The sequence below is a fragment of the Trichoderma citrinoviride genome (assembly GCF_003025115.1).
Source record: "Trichoderma citrinoviride strain TUCIM 6016 unplaced genomic scaffold BBK36scaffold_12, whole genome shotgun sequence".
Classification (NCBI taxonomy): Eukaryota; Fungi; Ascomycota; class Sordariomycetes; order Hypocreales; family Hypocreaceae; genus Trichoderma; species Trichoderma citrinoviride.
The window spans coordinates 155,767-175,986 of record NW_020194720.1 but is presented as its reverse complement, the minus strand read 5'-3'; the positions used below and the strand labels follow the sequence as shown (position 1 = coordinate 175,986).

General features: G+C 55.1%; 8 protein-coding genes across 8 annotated transcripts; 3 read left to right on the top strand and 5 right to left on the bottom strand.

Annotated features, from left to right (window-relative positions):
• Nucleotides 1–159: 159 nt before the first annotated feature.
• Nucleotides 160–1,956, bottom strand: BBK36DRAFT_1126031 (MFS general substrate transporter; the record flags this gene model as incomplete). Its single annotated transcript, XM_024891340.1, has 1 exon — nt 160–1,956. One exon carries the CDS (start codon nt 1,954–1,956, stop codon nt 160–162), a length of 1,797 nt encoding a protein of 598 aa, XP_024746972.1.
• A 969-nt stretch (nt 1,957–2,925) lies between these two features.
• On the bottom strand, nt 2,926–8,320 carry BBK36DRAFT_1125252 (hypothetical protein; the record flags this gene model as incomplete). Its single annotated transcript, XM_024891259.1, has 7 exons — nt 2,926–3,734; nt 3,825–4,114; nt 4,174–4,971; nt 6,990–7,402; nt 7,481–7,672; nt 7,805–7,951; nt 8,030–8,320. The coding sequence occupies 7 exons, from the start codon at nt 8,318–8,320 to the stop codon at nt 2,926–2,928; spliced, it is 2,940 nt and encodes a 979-aa protein (XP_024746971.1).
• A 348-nt stretch (nt 8,321–8,668) lies between these two features.
• Nucleotides 8,669–9,754, top strand: BBK36DRAFT_1125040 (carbohydrate phosphatase; the record flags this gene model as incomplete). Its single annotated transcript, XM_024891232.1, has 1 exon — nt 8,669–9,754. The coding sequence occupies one exon, from the start codon at nt 8,669–8,671 to the stop codon at nt 9,752–9,754; it is 1,086 nt and encodes a 361-aa protein (XP_024746970.1).
• A 112-nt stretch (nt 9,755–9,866) lies between these two features.
• BBK36DRAFT_1126125 (NAD(P)-binding protein) lies at nt 9,867–10,886 on the bottom strand (the record flags this gene model as incomplete). Its single annotated transcript, XM_024891349.1, has 1 exon — nt 9,867–10,886. The coding sequence occupies one exon, from the start codon at nt 10,884–10,886 to the stop codon at nt 9,867–9,869; it is 1,020 nt and encodes a 339-aa protein (XP_024746969.1).
• An 876-nt stretch (nt 10,887–11,762) lies between these two features.
• BBK36DRAFT_1161603 (glycoside hydrolase family 125 protein) lies at nt 11,763–14,068 on the bottom strand (the record flags this gene model as incomplete). Its single annotated transcript, XM_024894384.1, has 11 exons — nt 11,763–12,048; nt 12,150–12,501; nt 12,571–12,783; nt 12,849–12,936; nt 12,994–13,027; nt 13,103–13,131; nt 13,197–13,243; nt 13,308–13,444; nt 13,518–13,525; nt 13,592–13,729; nt 13,838–14,068. The coding sequence occupies 11 exons, from the start codon at nt 14,066–14,068 to the stop codon at nt 11,763–11,765; spliced, it is 1,563 nt and encodes a 520-aa protein (XP_024746968.1).
• A 1,223-nt stretch (nt 14,069–15,291) lies between these two features.
• BBK36DRAFT_143672 (macro domain-like protein) lies at nt 15,292–16,038 on the top strand (the record flags this gene model as incomplete). Its single annotated transcript, XM_024897504.1, has 2 exons — nt 15,292–15,795; nt 15,829–16,038. 2 exons carry the CDS (start codon nt 15,292–15,294, stop codon nt 16,036–16,038), a joined length of 714 nt encoding a protein of 237 aa, XP_024746967.1.
• Nucleotides 16,039–17,959: 1,921 nt separating this feature from the next.
• On the top strand, nt 17,960–18,610 carry BBK36DRAFT_143670 (hypothetical protein; the record flags this gene model as incomplete). The annotated part of the gene is made up of 1 exon (XM_024897503.1): nt 17,960–18,610. One exon carries the CDS (start codon nt 17,960–17,962, stop codon nt 18,608–18,610), a length of 651 nt encoding a protein of 216 aa, XP_024746966.1.
• A 432-nt stretch (nt 18,611–19,042) lies between these two features.
• Nucleotides 19,043–19,942, bottom strand: BBK36DRAFT_1179904 (hypothetical protein; the record flags this gene model as incomplete). The annotated part of the gene is made up of 2 exons (XM_024896193.1): nt 19,325–19,942; nt 19,043–19,285 (listed from the first exon to the last, which is right to left on the bottom strand). The coding sequence occupies exons 1-2, from the start codon at nt 19,935–19,937 to the stop codon at nt 19,044–19,046; spliced, it is 855 nt and encodes a 284-aa protein (XP_024746965.1). The 5' UTR covers nt 19,938–19,942.
• Between the last annotated feature and the right edge of the window lie 278 nt (nt 19,943–20,220).

Here is a 20,220-nt window from a genome sequence, read left to right as displayed (position 1 = left end):
AACCAAGTAAATCCCAAAGCATAAGAAACGTTGAATGCGGGGTGCGAACCCAAGTCCAGTCTCGTCAACATTCTTCAGATGCCAAATCCAAACAAGAAAGATAGCCAAGCAAGTCAAAACGGAAAGGAAAGAAGATGCAAGGGCGTCTGTCAAAACCGTCTAGATCACGATTCCCCGCTGGCTCCAGCCTCCCTTGCCCTTCCAAGCCCACAGCAGCATAAAGCACGCAGCGATAACGCAAAGCCCCTCAGCCCAAAAAGTCGCCGCGTAACAATGCTTCCCGTAGCAAACAGAATCATCTGAGCCGCCGTCACTACCGTCGCCGTTATCATCGCCGAGGTGTGACGGGACGGTCGTGCGCCGTGCGCCAGCTTCGTACACCGCCGAGTAGACGAGACCCCAGAAAGTAGAACCAAAAGCGGGCAGCATGGCAATGATGCCAAAGTTGGTAGCGAAATTCTCAACGCCCCAGATAATGGTCACGATGAGCGGCGTCAGGCTAAAGATGGCACCGTAGCCAGCCCCGACGAGCCCCGAAACAACCCAGAACCGGTCGGCATGGTTCTGGGCCGCACCACTGGCCAGGAATAAGAGACCAATGGCTAGAAGAACAGCAAAGAAGAGCATAAAGACGACGCGGGAGATGGCAAAGCGTTTGAGCGGAGATGAAGGGCGGGCGGGAGCGACCTGAACGTGCTGCGTCTCTGGTGCCGGAGCCAGAATATCCGTCAGAGTGCCAATCATGAGGCGCGCCAGGGTGCTGGTAACGCCAAAGACAGAAACGTGGGTGGCCGCCGACGTCTTGTGATTGACATCCTCGGTGATGGGAGGCGTGAGAGTGCCGATGACGGTGCCCAGGTTGTTGATAAAGGCCTCGCCGGGTCCAATCATCAGGAGGAAAGCCAGCGCAAACGGCCACATGGTGTGGTCGCCCAAGAAGCGGCGTGTCTCTGCATTGAGAACCCAGTTCTTCTTCCACCGTGCATCATCACCAGTGCTCTCCTCACCGTCCTCCTCAGCGTCGGCGGGAATGGCACCGTAGCCTGAGACAGACCTCCGACTTTCGGACCGCGCGAGCAGAGAGCTTCCATCAAGAAGGCCACTTTGCTCTAGCTCCTCAATGGCCTCCTCAATCAGGTCCTGCTCGTCGACAACCTTGAGGGTGAAGACGCCGAGAATGCCAATGACAAACAGCAACACGGCCAGGAAGACGAAGAAGCGGAACACGTCGACGTCGCCCTTGGACCCGTCAGGGTTCTTCTCGTAGAGAAAGCGGCTGGCAAACTGACTCAACCACATGCCGCTGAGGCCGAAGCCGGTGATGGGCATGGCCAGGGCCAGTCCCCTATATTTGCCCTTGCCAAAGTTCTTGGCGCACGTCGACACGGAGCTGATGTACATGGCACAGGTGCCGGCGCCGATCATGACGAAGGCCAGCACCATGAGCGGATACGACCAGCCGTTCTCGGCGCCGTGGGACTTGCCCAGCGTGTTGTACTCGTAGTCGAGCTTCTTGTAGATGCCTGCCGCCAGGCCGTAGCCGCCGCCAAACAGCACCGCCGACAGCAGGGCCAGCGGCGCGACGCCCACGCGGTCGCAGACGTAGCCCATGACGGAGATGGGCAGATAGAGGGCGAGCGAGCTGCCGATGGCGACGCCGTTGACCTGGAACTGCGTGTAGTGCAGCCGCGAAAGGAATTTGGGGGCGTAGAGCGAGAAGACGACGATGGAGCCCGCGCAGAGGGCAGCGATGGTGGCCGACACCAGCGACACGAAGCGCACGATTTGCTTGGCTCTTATCTGACGGCGGCGCTGCACGGGGTCGGAGGCGCCAGACGATACGTCGTCCTCGTCGTCGCTCGAGAGAACGGAGGAGTGGTCGTCATCGTGGAAGGACGTGGGAGCTGTCGGGTAGATGAATTGCTGCTGGTCGGGAGGCGAAGCCGAGGCCGGCATGGCGATGAGCTTGGAGGAAGAAGTGGCCGCGATGAGCGCAGCGAGGGAACGGATCGGTCGGACGGAGGTGGGCTTATGAACGAATTGGCATCGCTGATTGCAATGAGACGAGGAATGAAGAAGAGGAGAAGAAAGACAAAAGAGAAGAGAGAGAAAAGGGGGTCGGCGGGCGGAAGAGAGCAAGAGTTGCAGGATGAGGAGATGACGGAATCGAGTTGGACAAGAGAGGACAAAAGGGTGCAGCTCGCATTGGGTGCAGGTGAGACAACCGAGCTCTTATCAGCGATAGCGTGACTGCATGTGCCGATAACGCGTCCAGCCGGAAGTGATTGAGTGCTGGGAGTCCGGGGTCGAACGGAGCTGGAGCCCTGTAGCGGCCGTCATGACACATCGCAGGCTCCCGATGTCCTGTAGCGTCGCCCCTAGGGGTCCATTCAGCGGCCCCCGTAGTGGTTCCCGCAGTGGAGACTTGGGGGATGCTAGGGGCTGTCGCAGCAGGCGCGATTTGATGCTACAGTGGATGCGGGTCGGTTGACGCTGATACTAAAGGGGATCATGGGGAGGCGTACTCCGTAATCGAGAGCCTCGGGAATGGATCGTCATGCGTGCATCTGACCGAGTCTCGTGAGCCCAAAGCACTGGACCTGAACCACGTTGAACAGCTTGACTGTGTACTATTCTTAATCTCCCGTGCTTCTCTCGATAAAAGTGATAGTTTAAAGAAAGGGAGAGAACTCTCACCGACCGAGTCAAAGAAGTCACATACTTTTCAGCCAATCAGGCAAAGATCCCTCCCTGCTAATTCCATCGCGCCTTGATACTCCCATATGCAATCCCAAACGCTTTTTCCTAACCTCGAGGTTGATTCAGTCAGTTCCCATACCCGTTCCCGGCTTGTATATCCTGTCGTCCAGTCATTAATCCCACACGGTCTCAGTTTCCACGCTGCCATTTCGCCCCCCTCCGGTCTCAAAGAGCGACGTCTTCATCCGCTGGAATCTTCTCCAGGCTCGTCACCTTTCTCGTGTCCCACGAACCGGGCAGCCTCGGTGGCTCCATCCGCTCCCCCGCGACAGGCCACGGCGGGTTGGTAGACATCTTGGGCACGCCATTCTCATCGACGGTGACGAGGCCGGGAAGATCAATTCCGTCGCTGCACGTGAGCACCATATAGCCCTGCCCCGTCGTGATGATGAGAAAGTCGTTGTCCAAGAAGATTCTCCGGGCAAAGCCAATCTCCAGCATGTAGCCTGCCACGTCTGCCCGCTCCCGCCGGGTCGCCAAATCGGCCTCGGTGGTGCGCGGGCATCCGGCGGCTCCCTCCTCGACAGGGATCGCCTCCAGCCACTGCATGCCGTACGAGTAGTGTCTGCTAACGAGGTACTCGTCGTACCAGGCAATGATGAACTGGTCATCCCACGCACACAAATCAAAGGGTTTCACATGTGGCGGGTGCGGTCTTCGGTGGCTCTCGTACTTGTTAAGCTGGAATGACTCCGTCAGCACGTTGAAGCAGATGCAGAGCCACTCGGGATTCTTGGTGGCCTCGCTCATGTCCCAGGCAGCTCCTTCTTCGTGGAGCACGTATTGCACGAATCCGATGGCGAAACCGCCATGGGCGTTCATCTTATGGCAAGAGAGTGCCAAGCGCAGCGACGGACACGAGTGTCGACTGCTGGGGTGGCGCCGGTAGCCGGGGTGGGAGAGGTCAGTCTCATACCGCCTCACGGGCACGCCGCGCTCAAACTTGACGACGACGACGATGTGAATACGAGGATCTGCACAATGGCGACAATCAGAAATTAGCACGTAGAAGTCACAAGTCATGCAAAACTTGTTGGATTGTCTGATGTTTTGCTTGGACTTACCCGGTGGCGCAGGCGAGTGTAGCCATACGGCAAAGACGATGTCTGTGTCCGTTGGGTGGAACAAGATACCGGGCACGCCTCCCAAGTCCCTATCCCAGTTCAGAGGCTCCCGGAGGTTCTCGCTGCGGTGGTCCATATCCAGCTCGTACGCACTGTCGCTCCAGCCCCAGATCACAACCTGCCTCTGCTTGGTGACAAAGGCGACCATGTCGCCGTAGGCGTAGCACTGCGCAAGGTTGCCTGGTAGGACAACGTTCTTGGATCGCCGGTATTGTAAGTGGAACACGGTTCTACAGTTGGATGTCAGTGAGATGGAAGTGGGGCGCTCTTGAACACATCTGCAACCTACATGGTCTGTCCGTTGTCCAGTATGCGTGTGGCCCTGGCTTCACGGGTCTGGGACGAGCTCGAAGCCAGAACGACGAGGCTATCGGTGACGACCTGGAGCTGCAGAGGCCGGCCCGTGATGTAGTCGACGCCGAAGCTGAAGCGAGCCCTCTCGCGCGTGTTCAGGTCATCGACGATGATGTGGCAGTTGTCCGGCTGCCAAGCAATCTTGCCGCTGGAGTAGCAAATGGTCAGGGGGGCGAACCCAAAGTCGACGAGCCGCAGGTCGCCCAGCTGACGTGCCGACGGTGGCACTTCGATGTTGGTGAAGTAATCGGAGCTCCAGCCGACATCCCACGAGACAAAGGAACGCTTGGTGCGGCTCATGAAGTGCTTCCGCAGATAGATCTTGGCCGTGGCGACAAACAGCTCGTGGCGGTCCGGCACGTCGCCGCCGTAGAGCTCCAGGAGACCCGGGAAGAAGCGCCGGCACAGGGCGGTGGCCACGGCACCGTTACTCCACGTATCTCGCCAGTCCCTGCTGACCAGGTAGCAGTTGAGCACGTCCTGCAGCCGCAGGTGAGGCACGATTGAGTCGAAGACCTCTGGCGGTAGCTCCTTGAGGCCCGCGAAGCCGTCCATCTTGACGTGGCCGTCGCGCAGGCGGTTCCGCATGTAGAGCAAGTCCCAAGACGAGAGGCTGTCGAGCAGGGCGTCGAGCGACTCTCTTCGACGCCGCGGCTTGGGGGCGAGCACTGTCGAGGGGTGCTTCGACTGATCGGATTGCTGCTCGGGCTGCTGCTCGACCTGCTCCTTCACACTGTGCTGGGGAGGCTCTGCCGGAGAAATTGATGGGGGTGGGAAGGAAAAGGATGAGGAGGGAGGCGATGGAGACGGAGACGGTGGAAGCGAGGCCATGGTCAGGGCATCGTGATGGATTGCTCCGCGGTCACAGTGCCTGGGTTGGGACGCTGAGTCAAAAAGAAATGAGCTATAATCGACGGGGAAGGAGAGGGATGAGGCGGAGAGAATGTGTGAGACAGTTCGGGGCAAAGATTCGACAGAAGCAGAGGTCAAAAATGAGTGGAAAAGCCAGGAGTTGGGGGGAGGAAGGGATAGAAGCAGAATGAGGCAAGGTAAGCTGAAGCCTCAAAGTCATCCGATGCCTGCGGGCTACCAGCAAATCATCGCGGACTGAGACCGGACGGACGGTTGGCGCAGCTGCAGAGGGGGTCACGTGTGGGTATCGGTACCTGACGGTCTCTGGGGCTTCAATTTAAATGATTTGTGCTGCAGGCAGAGACGGTACAAGCGGGTGACTTGTTGAGCCAGAACCAGGATGAGTTGAGAGTGGTTGCTTCTGGTGGTGCTCGCCGGTGCGTGCCGCGCCAGGTTATTGAAAGTGATGTGTCAGAATACCTAGACGAGGAGAAAAGGTTAAGGGTTGGGGGGCTTGTGGGCTTTAGCGGGAGAGGGGTTAAGGTGCAGCACTACAGTTGATCTGCGCAGAGGGTATAGCTTCTATGGTCCTCACATCGCATAAAATGCCACAATGAAGACGAGGCGTCTGCTAAGAGCGTATGCTTTCTTCAACATGCTCGATGACTAAACCGATATCCCCCAGCCTCAACTGACCAATGCCTCTTTCAAGTATAGCATCAAGCCCTCAGATAGTACCGAGGAGGTACACCTTCATATTGCGCGGTTCCACTGCCACGGGCCGGGTTCATTGCCAAGATCAGATAAGCTGCGCGCCCTTGCGTCTATCCTCCGCTTTTTTCTCGGCCTGTCTCTGTCCGCCCAACCTTTTGATGCCCTGTCAACTTGTGTCTCTGCCAATGACTAATTTGCGTTCGCTCTCGATCTGCGTCTCTATACTCTATTCTGCGAATCTCTGGATTGGCAGGATCGGCACGGGCTGGCCTTATGTATGGGGTTGTTGTTATAGTATTTTGGGGCGATCGTCTGCGTCTAGAAGCACCTTGGATCTCGTCTCGGCTGTCGGGGCTTCAGACATGCATGGGCATAACCTGTACTTGTGTACTTCGTACTGTGCAGGCAGCTCCAAGTCTGTGGAAGTCGGGGCAGTCTGGCTATCAGGGTACTGATCGTGACCTTTCTTTATAATATGTGTCGTTCTGCCTGATGGTGGCCTCTAGACAATGCTCTTGTACCGTCTTTGACTTATGGGACATGAATCATGGGGAGTTGGCCGCCGAGATGTACGAAACCCTCACAGGTTATTCATAGAAATGTCGCCTTGTACAGTCTGATGTACACTGTACCGGCCAAGACACGGCCCAAACTGATTCACATCGGACTTGTGTCACGCTCTCGGCCGCCTCGCCGGAGATGTATATAACGTGCTCCATCTGAGGTAAATAGGATATTCATGGGCAATCAGACAATGCTGCCATTTTTATCTTGTCACCTTTGTAAGAAATAAACAGACCATACATCTGGGCGGAAGAGAGAATGGAGACAAGAGGTGATATGATCACTCCCAGACCCCCATTTCCAAGGATCATTGAGCTGACGATGCTTGGCTTATTCACTACTCGTGCTCAGCTCGAGGGCAACATAATCTGGATGCATGTCTTCTCCGACTAGTGCCCTGTTACGCTCGATGTAAAGCATAAAATAGCACCCATTTTAAGTCTACGTATGCAATGGACAATCCTCAAGCGATAGTCTCCAGCACAATGTTTCATATGCCCGATCGTTTCATGGTGGTGGAAGGCATCTTGCTACTAAGATAAACACGTTGGGTATTGTTTCATCTCATCTAGATATTCTCATCAAGATGCCGATGCCTCATCCTCTCCCATGCTCTGCCACCAGCTTTTGATCCCCGCCACATTCAGCCACGCCAGCTCCCACGGGTCCTCAAACCACCATCTCCTACCTACATCTCTATTCCCGTCGCTCGCATACTTCTTCAAGCTCCCGCCGTCGAAGCGGTGATTCTTGACACCCACCAGCAGCACCGCGCTGCCCACCTTGGGAGTGAAGTCCTCCGGGTCCAGAAACACTGTCAAGTGCACCTGCTTGGCCGTCGAGGGATCGGCGATGCGTGCCGTGCGCTGCTTGCCGGGCGGCAGGTGGGACGGCTCGACGGCCGAGAGCGAGGTCACAATGGCGAGCACGTTGACGGACCAGTTCTGGGCATAGGGGAGGTGGGGTATCTGCCGCAGCGTCGTGAGCTTGAGCGGCACCTGGGGGTCGTGCCAGTCCTTGGGCAGGGCGACGGGCTGCATGTGCCGTGGCTGCTGCTGGCGAGACCTGTCGGTGCTGCCACTGGCTGTGGATGTCGCCCTTGCATCGGCTACCGCGGGCTTTTTCGGTGTCGCGGGCTTTTTGGGCGTCGTCTTCCTGGAGGGAAATGTGCGTGCTTCGAAAGCCTCGAAGGCGTCCTCCAGATCCTCCTCGTCGATTTCTCCGTGTGCATTGTCTCCCCAGTGCCTGGTCGTAGTGCTGGCCTTGGCTTTCCCCTTGTCTTGGGATCTAGTCTTCGTAGGAGTCTGCGGATCTGTAAATCTGACAGCGCCTTTTTTCGATGTGGAGGCAGTTGGAGTGGCCTTTGGTTCCCTCGAGGGCGTCGTCATCTTATTCTCTGGTACCGGTCCCTCCTTCATGCTGGTCGTGCTGGTGACCATAGTTGGCTCCTCGACATCTTTCCCCTTTTCATGGCGACGCCACATTGCCATGTACCATTCGTTCCAGCCGATCGTCTCCAGATCGTTCAATATCAAATACACCATGCTCTTATCGTCGCCCCTCTCTTTCCTTTTCTCTTCCTCCTCGTCCCCATCATCCAAGAATCCCCGTCCAATGCCGCCTCGTTCGGGCTCTTCGAACCGCAAGATGAGATCCTTCACCTTCACATAGCATCCCACGAAGACATCTCGCTTCTCGACGAGTTTGAACATGTCCGGGTGGAGCAAAGCCTGAATGCACAGCTCGCCGTCCCCGAGCACCAGTCTGACAGCATAAGTGTCGTCGTCCTCAGGCGTCGCAGCTGGAATCGGAATCCTATCGATGCCCTCGACGATAAATATGGAATCGGCTGTGCAGCGGCGAGTGCTGAGCATCTCCCTAATGACTGGCTGGATCGTGAATGGCTCCTGGCTGGGCGCAATTGTTACGGCTGCAGGGTTGGGGCGAGCCATCGTTGCACATAGCCTTTGCGCACTGGCATCTTGCAGAAGAGAAGCTGTGCTTTTTATTCGCCACTTCAGGTTGTGAGCGTCACATAAATCGCCCGCGATATTCGTGAACTCACGGTGACAGAGTGAAGTGATTTCACCAAGTTAGCAGTTGGTTAGTAGTGCAGACGGCGTCAAGGTGTCATGGTAGCAGCTAACACTTGCCTGATGCATCTATCCGAGTTTGTCTCAATCGGGGCATTCCGAACAGGCAGGCCACGCAAGAGACTGAATCCGCAATGGACGTCACTCGCTTTTATCCCTCTCATCCAATTGAAAGACTATCTTGGTGATTCATGTGAACGTCACATCATGAGCCATCCAGAGACTGGCTTCCAGAAAGAGCTGGACACAGCCTTTGGAGCCCTCCGACAAGCCGCCAAACTCAGCCAGCTCATCGTCTCTTCCCACGACAAGGGCACCGTCACAAAGGAGGATCTCAGTCCGGTCACGATCGCTGATTTCGCCGTCCAGGCCCTCCTGATTTCCACTTTTAAAGATGCATTCCCCGAGGACACGTTTGTAGGAGAAGAAGATGCCGCCGATTTGCGAGCCAACGAGGCGCTGCTGAGCCGCGTCTGGGACCTCCTCAACACCATTGCCCAGGACGACGACACCCAGAGAGGCGCCTGCAAGCTGCCCCAGTCCAAGGACCACATATGCGATCTGATTGACCAGGCGGGCACGAGCCGTCCGGGTGGTCCGGGATCGGGCAGGGTCTGGGTGTTTGATCCAATCGACGGCACCAAGACGTATCTGAGAGGCGAGCTGTATGCCATCAATATCGGCCTGATTGTCGACGGCAAGCAGACCCTGGGAGTTATTGCGGGACCGAACCTGTCGCTGAATCAGAAGGGTCCCCTGCGTAACAGCGACATCGACCCTGAAGGCAAGGGCTGCATCGTGTATGCCGTCAAAGGTCACGGCGCCTATGCGCGCTCTTTACATGGGGAGTCGTCTGTGATACAGCTACAGAAACAAACCACAACCCAGGATCTCAGCTTCGTGACGTGCACCGGTCTGGTTGATTCGGCCCTCGACGGTGTTCACGAAGTAGTTGCTCAGCGCCTGGGCGTCCCATTCCCCGGGAGCGATCTCGTGCCCTGGGTCTTGCGATGGGCTTCCATGGCTCTGGGCATCGGCAACACGACTGTCTGGGTGTACAAGCGCCGTGATCGCTATGCCAAAGTATGGGACCATGCGGGCGCTATGCTGCTGTTTGAAGAGACAGGCGGCAAGATCACGGACGTGCACGGCAAGGACATTGACTTGTCGGCCGGGAGGAAGATGAGTGCCAACTTTGGTTTCGTGGCTGCGCCGGTAGCGGTCCATGAGAGAGTCCTCAAGACTGTGCATGATGTGCTGAAGGATCAGGGGCGGGAGGAGTTTCTGCAATAGTTTTGTAAATTCTAGGTATAGAGTATAGATTCCGGAAGATGGAGCGGGAGCGCTGTGCGACTCGTCCTTTGTATCTCTACGGCAACATCTACGGCCAGAGACAAGTTGATTGCTATTTCGAAGTATATACGCCGTGGCTCACTGCATGATATCCCTTCCGTCCCACCTTTTCGACCAGTTCGCTTCGCCAGTCTTCGCCTCGAGCCAACTTGTCGATGATGCGCTCAAACGTGTATTCGGGCTTCCAGCCCAGCTCGCGAACCGCCTTGTGTGAATCATAGACGCGATCAATCCGATTCAAATACTTCCATCCCCTCTCGCGGAACACGGCGGCTGCTGCTGGAACAACCTTCTTATACACTTCCTCGGGGTTTCTGTCCAAAGCAGCAAGAGTCTCTGGATCGTTTGAGAAAGGCGGCGGCGCGCTGATGATGTACTTTGCCCAGCCAATTTGTCTCGCCTTGTTCATCGCGCACACCGTTGCCGACACAATATCTGCTATGTCGCAGCGCCGGTACGCCATTTCCAGTACTTTCAGATTCTCATCGCTCATCGCATTGCGTCGGTCCTCATCGTCGTCTTCCTCCGGGAAAAAGCGACTCACGCGAAGCACAAGAATTGGCAGGCCATGCTGCTTGTGGAAAAGCTGACATATGTCTTCCGCCGCGACCTTTGTCACCCCGTAGATGTTCTTGGGAATGGGCACGACGGCCTCGTCAATCCACGCGGCGGGGTAGCCGGGACGGGGGCTGAGCGCGGAGCCGAATGCGCTGGTGGTGCTGAAGAAGACGAAGCTCTCGATCTGGGGGCCGAGCTTGGCGGCTTCTTCGAGGAGGGCTAGAGTTCCGGCGATGTTTGTCTGGACGAAATCGCTTTTGGGATGGGATGTGACGTGAGGCTTGTGGAGGGTCGCTGCGTGGAGAATGTGCTTGATGGGGTGCTCTTGGAGGATACTTGAGATGAGCGGCTGGTCTGTTATTGAGCCGACGCAGGTGGCTGTCGGAGAGGAGAGGATGTCGAGTCCAAGAGGGGTGAAGCCGAGGGTTGGGAGGGTGATCATGAGGGCATGGCCGAGGTGGCCGGATGAGCCTGTGACGAGGACATCGTACTGGATGTCTTTAGCAGGTTGCATTTTGTGAACTTCTTGCTCAATAGCAGGTTGGGTATGGGATGTATAGAAACAGAGACACTCAAAACGATGTTCGGCTTGGACGTCCAGTGCTCTCATAACATAGCCAATCATCAAGTAGTGGGGGCGTCACTGAGGGAGTTGCGGCGAATGACTCCAATGGCCGGTCGCGTTAGTCTCGAAGAGGAAAAAAAAGTAGACGGCGAAGAGATCGAGTTAACGCATCTACGAGCCGTTCGTCTCGTCACATCGACCTCCTGCATTGCAATGCTGGGGCTGAATTTGAATTGGGCCAGCTTAACTGCCTCTCATCATTGAGCAGCTACTAGCTGCATCATACAGGTCTATGTATGTTGTCTCACAGGGAAGCAGTTTACACTCAATGTAATCAACTCAGAAGAAACGAGATATAAGGGGAGGTGTCCTGCACATGCGATCGACCTGGTGTGAGGCAGATTTTTAATAAAGGAAAGTGTGCAAGTCCGAGTCCGCAGGTTAATAAGCGGCATCCTCAAATCATTTTACATCAATTGCCGTCGAGGAAGCAAGAAAGAGTACTGATGCAATGTAAGAGAAGGGGATGTCGCACACCACGGTGCCAGTTCCCAACAGCAACCTGGTGTAAGAGAAAGCCACACATGGCAGAAGGTATCAGAAGAATACATGGTTATTGCAAACCGCTAAACATTGTGATGGCTCGGGTGAGTCACGAGAACTACAGGAGCGCAGACGTCTATTGCTCGAAGCAAGAGCGCAGTAGTAGGACGACAAGCCACCAGGGACTGCACGCACCACATGATGTAGGAATAAAACATGATGATACAGTTCCATCTTCCTACGGACTGATTCCCTTCCTTCTCACACATGATGTCATCCATCTCACTGCCCAATCTTGTACGGCCGCCCAGACTTCAAGATGAGGCTGGGCTTCCTCTCCGCCAGGTCAAGAACCATCTCGGCAAAGTAGCTGTTCGCCCACGCGAACCACGGCCGCGTGTAAGAGCTCGTGTTGTAGATGCTGACGCTCTCGTGGATCAGCCCCAGGCCGCTGGTGTTCTCCAGGATGACTGCCAGGCGCTGCTTGATCTCCTGGTCGCTGTCGGTGCCGAAGATGGCGGAGATTTGGCTCATGGGCCAGGGATACGTGGCGTTGACGTGGGGGCCTCTGCGGGTTTTCCGTCAACACGGCTGGGATTCATGAGAAAGGGGTAGCGTGTTGTGTTAGGGGGAGGAAGGCAAAGAGAACCAGGCAGATGTCAGACGTACCCAATACCGTCAAACGACTTTCCCCGAGCATAGTACGGATTCGCCCTCGAGAACATGGCCGCCTTGGTCTTCTGGTACGTCGGGTCGCTCCTCTCGAGGAAGCCGAGGTACGGCAGCGAGACGAGACTCGGGACGTTGGCGTCGTCCATGATGTACTGCGCCCCGAGGCCGTTGGTCTCGTACGCGAAGATGCCGTTGGAGGCGCGGGTGTGCGCCCAGACGGCCTGCTTGATGGTGTCGGAATACTGGCGCAGTTGCTTGGCGAGGGTCTTCTGGGTGCCGATAGTCCCGAGCATGTCTGCGACGTTGGCGAGCTCGACGGACATCATGGCGTTGTCGGAGGTGATGAAGTCTGTGGTGTTAGCAAAAGGGCTTTCGATCTGTGGCTTCTGTTGATACGCCTCCTTGAGGGAGAACTTACTGAAGACGCAGAGGTCGTCTGAAGGCCTGTGGCTCGAGGCAACCAGGCCGTTTGCCTGCTTCGGCTCACCGTTGCCGCTGTTGGGCACCATGGGGGAGAGCGCGCCGGCTGTGCCCGTCCAGTTGTAGTAGCTGACCCATTGGTAGTCTTCCGTCCAGCTGCTCTGAGACTGCTCGTAGAGAACCCTGACTATCTGGGCCATTGCGGCATTCCCTTGTAGTCTGCGTTAGCCAAGTAGCCTGAGACTGGGTGTCTGTTGGGGTGGGTTTTTCGTTTACAGTTGTCGTTGATAAAGGACGAGTCCTTTGTGTTGGCGTAGTACGAGCGCGTAAGTTTGAGAAAGCCGGCGAGGGAGTCGAGCTCGTACTGCTTGTTTGTGAGAAGGCTGGTTCTTGTAAGCGGAAGGGGTGGCTGCCACGATACCTTGCATTCGAACACTGTCTGGTTGTCCACAGGTCTGTTATAAGGAGCGCAAGTGTTAGCGGGAGTGCTGCCTCTCGTGTAAGTGGTGGCGGCTGGACGAGATACATACGGATTCACCACGACATCGGTTGCCCAGTCCTAAAATCCTATGTTAATAAGAAAGAAAAGTCCACAATGTGATGGAACTGCTCGGAATGACTTACGTTCACGGATGGAGCCAGGCCACTCTCGGGAGGCGGCTGGAACGAGCCTACACGTGAGAGTTTTCATCAGTTGTCACGCCTTCGTAGCACGCCGACGCAAGTTGAACGCACCGCAATATGGATACTGTGAAATGTACCGCGCCTCTGTGTTGATGACCGCCTTGACCAGAGCCTGCAGGTTCTTGTCGTGGGGCAGAAGCTTGTACAAGTGAGCAAACTGGTTGCCTGTGTCTCGAAGCCATTGTGCACTTTGCGGATCAGCTCAGAACTCTGTTCTAGCGTAGATTAATCACGGCTGGCAGTATATCTGCATTTACGTACGTGATATCCTAGCAAGATGGTCAGGCCGGAGGACACGTGGAAAATTGTCAGGGCAATATCGGGGATCAACTTACACCCGTGATGATGAATGCCAGGTTCAGTGACGGGTCGAAATATTTGACGGTCGTGTCCAATGTCGACGGGAAGGTGTTCTCGAACAGCCGGGCGAGATCCGGATCCTTGAGCTGAGATTTCAAGTCGCTAATAACTTTCTGTACGGAACAACACGACAGAAGAGATCGTCTCTTGTCAGTGCCTCTATCGTGTCTGGGTGTTGCAATCAAACGCAATGCTTCGGCAATCCAGAGGATGACGCTCACCTCGACTGCCGGGCTCTTGAAGGTCCTACACTCCTCGCTCGGCCTCATGTAAGGCAGCTTCAGAGGGCCAGACGAGTACGGGCCGTGCGGCTGAGCCGAATAGCTGGTGTAGTCCGGGCACGAGGACGCCGTGCGGCGCTGGGGCGGGAAGGCAGACGCGGAGGCGGGGAACGCGGCCAGGACGCCGATGGCAGCGCCGATGACGCGGTGGGGAGACAGGTGCAGAGGCATCTTTGGAGTGCGCTGGTGGATGACTTTTTCGCGATGCCCGTTGGTAGACGGAAACAGAGACGCCGCGAGGTGTTGCAACGGCGGGCCTCGAGGAGGGAGTCGACGGATCGAATTGACTGTCTCAGGGTTGATGTCCCGGGCCAGCCATTTTATTTATCCCGTCTCCCTCGCCATCGATGTATGTCCCTGTTCCTGTTCCTCCCTACGTACGTCTAGAAACTACTGTCACGGTTACATCCAGATCCCGTTAGGTGGGGGACGGGCTTCCAGAAAGGAACAGGCGTTGACGGCGATCTTTTGCCTCGGGAGCCGCATCCTTGGGTTCGAGGTGACAGAGCAGTGCGGGGGAAAGCGGGGAGAAAAGACGAAGGAGGACAAGGAAGAGGGCGAGGGCATCGCCAACAAGGTTCGGATGACGGTGGAACATACGGCAAGACGTTGGGTGAGGGCGCGCTGCGTCATGCGGCATGACGAAGGTATGCGGTGGGACGATGTGCTTTGTTGAAAGAGGAAGCTGGAGGATGAGGGCGATGCTGTCCGTCTTTTTGTTGGTTGACGAAGGTGAATGTGTTGGTAATTAATTAGCAGTTGAAGGAGTCTGTAGGAGACTGGAGCATCCTTGGTCGTGGATGATTGTTCGGATTTAAAGACGCGAGCTCATCGTATAAGAGCACGAGGTCAATAAGCCGGACAAGCGATGTAGGAGTGATGGTGATGAGAGTACTACGTAGGTACTCTAATGTATGAATCGCACACAGAACCCGAGTATAACTCCGTGTCCCCCTCTTCATCTTCCCCGCCTTGCCGGCTGTTTTCTGGCCTTGATGCTACCTCTTGGCATCGAATGCCGATGGTCTTCTTCCTGTGCGCGTGCAAGTTGGAGCGTCGGATGGAGTCGCCCTTCTTGACACTAACATGGCGTATGTCCTCCTCTCTGCGGAGTAGCTCCATTCATCACACGCATTGCAGTTCGCTTACACCCACATGTACTAGACCAACCGCCCACTTCTACTGCATCTAGTCGACGATATCCCTGTATTGTTATTCTGAATCAACGAAGGATGCGTTATGTAATCTTGCAGCTGCCCAAGGATAGCGACGGTCCATGACAAGGCGAGAATCCTTTAGCTGCGGGTAAACCACCAGCATCATCGCCATCACCAATATCAACACCAACATCTACGCCCCCTCACATCAAGCTCAAAGCAATCTCTAACCTCCCAATGCCACCTCTCCAAAATGCCTCTCCCATCCCGCACATCCACGCCCTCTGCATGGACGACATATACAGCACCGCCCTCCAGGCGGCAGTCGCCTCGTCGGACAGCCTCTCGTCCATCTCCATCACATACCACAACTGCGCCCTATCCTTCGTAGAGGCCGAGTTCGACCTCATCGTTTCCCCCGCAAACTCGTATGGCCGGCTGGACGGCGGCTTTGACGACGCCATCTCGCGCTCATTCTCTCCCCGCGACGACTACCTCGCGCTCACGAGGGCCGCTCAGGCCAAGCTGTACGACGAATGGCGCGGCTTCGCTCCTCCGGGTACCTGCACGCTGCTTCGCATCCCCGACGACTTTCACGCGCGCTCGCGGAACACCTGGGGCACCAAGTATCTGGCGCTGTGCCCGACCATGCGCGTCCCGCAGAGCATCACCTGGGATCGTGAGGTCATCTATGAGTGCACCTGGAGCCTCTTGTGCGCAGTCGACAGACACAACCGGGCAGTTCGCAATGCTAGATCGCAACAGCAGCAGCAGCAGCAGAAGCATGACGAGATCCGCAGCCTGCTCATGGTCCCCATGGGGACCGGCGTGGGAGGCGTGAGTTCAGAGAAGTGGGCAAATCAGACGGCTCTTGCGCTGGAGCATTATCTCGATGCCGTGAACAATGAGGCCAGATGGAGCGCACTTGAGCCAGACGACATTACTGACTATGCGCGCGAGGTTCAGGAGACCTGGGGGCTCTGAAGTTGATGAAGCTACCAAGCAAGACCTGCTCGGACTTTGATGCACCTATATATATACCATTACAAAAGGACGACCGGCTATCATTGTTTCATCAGAGCATAACGTGGCATACCTCATACACATGAGCTCATTAGGCAGCATCTCCAGACTTGTGCAACCAAATACCTGGTACTCATTCGCCGTTACATATGAAAAAGCGCCCAGTAAATCCCAGACCAAAGCAGATGAAGACAAAAAGAAGAGAGGGAGAAAGAAAAGCATCAGCCGCGACAGCAAGCACCGAAGCACATATCTGAATCTATTCCCATCAGCATCACATCGTCTTGTTCACACTTGGAGGCAAAACTTACTTCTTCCATGTGACGACACGCACATTGACGAAGCCATTTCCCTTGCGATCCACCTCCAGCATCTTGACAACGTGCCCAATCTGCCTTTGGCAGATGGAAAGATGCGATCTGATATCCGCGTCTCGTCAGCCGCGGCTACTTGGTCGAATTGTTGGCTGTAGTATGGCGGAGGAAGCAGAAGCAGTGCATGTTGACGATGAGATCCGTAGCTCGGTGGCGAGTCGGCGATGTTGTCCATTGAGGTTGTATCGGATGCTACCCGGCTGCGTGTCTGCATCATGTACGTATGCGTAAGGTGTATGAGATGTTCTGAGCGGTAAAGAGACCCGTTATCTTTAACAACCTTACGTCGACAATACTTGGGGTCTTCTGGTTTTCCTTCTTTGAACGAAATGTACGAACGCCTTTCCACCAACACACGGAGAACTCTCGGTCTTTAAATCTGTCCCCGAGCAGAGCTATTACACGCCAAGTTGTTCAGCTACCAAGGTGCCCTCATTCCTAGTTCAGGCAAGAAAGGAATCCAGAACCTTGTCTTGAGCCAATTAAGCTTAAACGATATGCATCACAAGGCCTGCACGAGGCCTGTGCGGCTTTGGAGCCCACTTGAGCGAAGCATCTAGGGCGAGAGATTGAGGTCAGAGCTGAAGATACTGCGCCAATCTCATGCATGTTGGTCAAGTTTGTCTGGTCACGGGAAAAAGTTTCCCTCTTGGAACTACGCGTATCTTGGGTAAAGCGAGAAAGCTGAGTGGAGATAGAGGCTTGACAAACAGGCATTGCAGGGATCGCAGGGATCACCAGCATTTCTAGATCGATGGATGCATCCGATCTGAACGTGGGATTGACAGCGTACGAGGGGTTGGATCGCCTTGTATGCTCACAGTCCATCTTAGTACAAAGCCGTGAGGAGATGGGTTTCTAGTGGCTCATCCGATCTATCCTTCTTCGCAGACTACAGCAGACGTTTGGCGCAGGCGCATGTCATCCAAACTGTAGCCGCACCCTTTAAGGATGAATTCACGACAATTGGAGTCAAAGCTTTCCGATCCGTCGAGGTTGGGTTGACCAACATAGTTCATATCTATCTATGTACTCACATGCTATTAGTATGTTCGGATTATCACGCTGTCAAAGGCAGATATTGCTTCGAAATCTCACACTTGATAACTGAATTCTATTACCTCTACATCTATTTTACAAAAGATGAAGAAGGCCTCAGGGTTGAGGGTGGTGCAGACCGCTGACTCGAACATGTCTGTTATAGTATATATTGTCACGTCTTCTCCTCATCGCTGACATAAGGCAAGGTCGGATGCGCCTTTGTAGGATCTGACGAACCCCTCACTTCTCACATATTGGAAGTCCATCTCCTATCCTCCAACGGAGCCTTCATTCGTCTGGTAGCCGCCGCTTTTGAAGTGTCATATACCGAAGGCGATCATAGTTCTCATCTAACTTCCCTCTGATGCGAGGGCATGTATCAGCATCCCCAGGGGAGTATCTATGAGCATATGGCCCTCATTTTACAACGTGTATTTTCTTCGGCAATTTCCGTACAAAGGTTCAACATGGAGCCCCGCCGCCTCCTAGATTCAGCCCTTGTCACAATTCAGGCGATATTATCCCAATATGAGAATGAGATGGAAGAGTTGGCCAACCCGCCACTTGAGTCCAGAGAGGTGCAACAGTACCTATCTCTCACGCAAACTGCCCTCCACTACGCTCGTGATCATCAAGCCTGGGATGAATCGTCTCAAGCAGCCGTCTGCTCCTTAATTACCAGTATCGAGAAAAGGGCGAAGATGCTACAGGGGATATTCAGCCAAGTTGCGGAAGATGCAGGGCAGCATACAAGTGACAGATCAGTCTCGGACAGCTATCACTTCACTCTATCAAAGCTGGGTAAATCCTACTCTGTGGAAGCTCTTATGCTCGGCATCTTGAAGGATTTGGATGCATTATTTGCCAACCAGTTACTTGTACCGGCAAGTAGTAACTTGGCAGCAGAGCTCAAGGATGCCATTGATGTGATGTCCAAGGTGGCATCCTCTCTTAAAGATGGGGATACCAGGAGCTCTGGAACAAGTTTTACTCAGCATATTGCTTCCGGCGGAACAGGTCATCAATCTCACTATAGTGGTCAGGGGCAACATATCAACACTGGCAGTGGGGCTATGAACAATTATCACGCAACGTCAATGAACTTTGGTAGGAAATAGTAAGAGTATAGCGTACAGATTCAGTACCAGATAGCTGACGCGTTCCATCTCAAAGCTTCGTCACTTCGAGACGACGAGACGCCAAAGCAGAAAGGTCAATCTTGTTACGTGCCGCGACGTGTCGATGGGAAGAATCGGGATTGTGATAAGACAACAAGCCGCCGCTCTGAAATCTATGGTCACGTCCAGCTTCGACGCCGCTCTGAAATCTATGGTCACGTCCAGCTTCGGCGCAAACATCCAGAGATGGAATCGCCCAGATATTGTAGTAAAGTCTACACAGCTTTGACACCATACAAGCTCAATGGCCTTTGTCACATATGCTGCTCCGTACACATGCTCACGCACATCAGAAAACTATGAAGAATTGAGATATCGATCTACATCCCCTCTATTTCTCATCCATTGCTTCCAAAATCACTCGGCTTAAAACCTACAAGATCCCAGGAATCAGAATTCCTCCAAGAAGCCCGCCTCTACGCAGCCCTCCAAACAGTCCTCCCAAACCGCCCAGGCCTCCCAGTCCTCCCAGTCCACCGAGGCCACCGAGTCCTCCCAGACCTCCCAAGCCACCGGTCAACCCCCCCAAACCACCAAGTCCCGTCAAGTTTCCAAGCCCACCAGTCAATCCTCCCAGACCACCCGTCGTATTCGTCGTCGTTCCGTTCGTCAATCCTCCCAAACCACCAAGTCCTGTCAAGTTTCCAAGCCCACCCGTCAATCCTCCCAAACCGCCCGTCGTATTCGTCGGCGCTCCTCCCAGCAAACTCGCCAACCCAGGAATAAGCTTCAGGATATCCAACAAGATCGCCGTCGCATTCGGCGCAGCCCCCGGAGCCGCCCCGAGCAGAGCACCCCCAGTCGCAGTCACATTCAAGCCGCTCAACGGATCGGCCGCCGCGCCACCCGAGGTGCCGCTGCCGCTGCCAGAGCCCAGCAGAGTGGTGTTCCCGTCCGCAGCACCCGTCGCGTTGGTAGGAGGGATGGTAGGGATAGTAGTATTCGTGCCATCACCGGGAAGGAGAAAGGGGAGGAGCTGTCGCTTGACATTGATGCTGACGTTGTCCCGGAGGGCCTTCATGAAGGTGTCGAGGATCTCGGCCTCCTTTTCGCTGAGGCCCAGGTCTTGCTTGTGCGAGGAGAGGACCTTGAGGACAGCGACCTGGCGGTCCGAGAAGATGTCGGTGAGATGCAGCTGCATGTCTGCGAGGGACGCCGGTCCGTGTGAGGCCATGGCGGAGGCGGTGCCCTCGGAGGATTGCTCGGTGGGAGCGGCGAGGGCGGTGCTCGCCAGGAGGGAGATGAGGGTGGTTGCGGTGAACCTCATTTTGACAAGTGGTTGATTTCCTCTGCGGTAAAGAGATGTGGGTGACTTGTGTGTCTTGGGTCAAATGATGTTATGTTGTGTGAGCTGTTTGACAACCTCTTCCATTGGGATAACCCCGTCCTTATATCCTTTCTTTGCTGTAAAGAACTCCAACAGATTGCCAGAGCTGTGTTGCCCAAGAGATGATACATAGGACTGGCGTCTTTTCCTTCAAGAATGTTGCCCAGGGCAATCGCTTTCATACCTGACAAAAATGTGTCAAGACATCACCGGAATGCAAAAG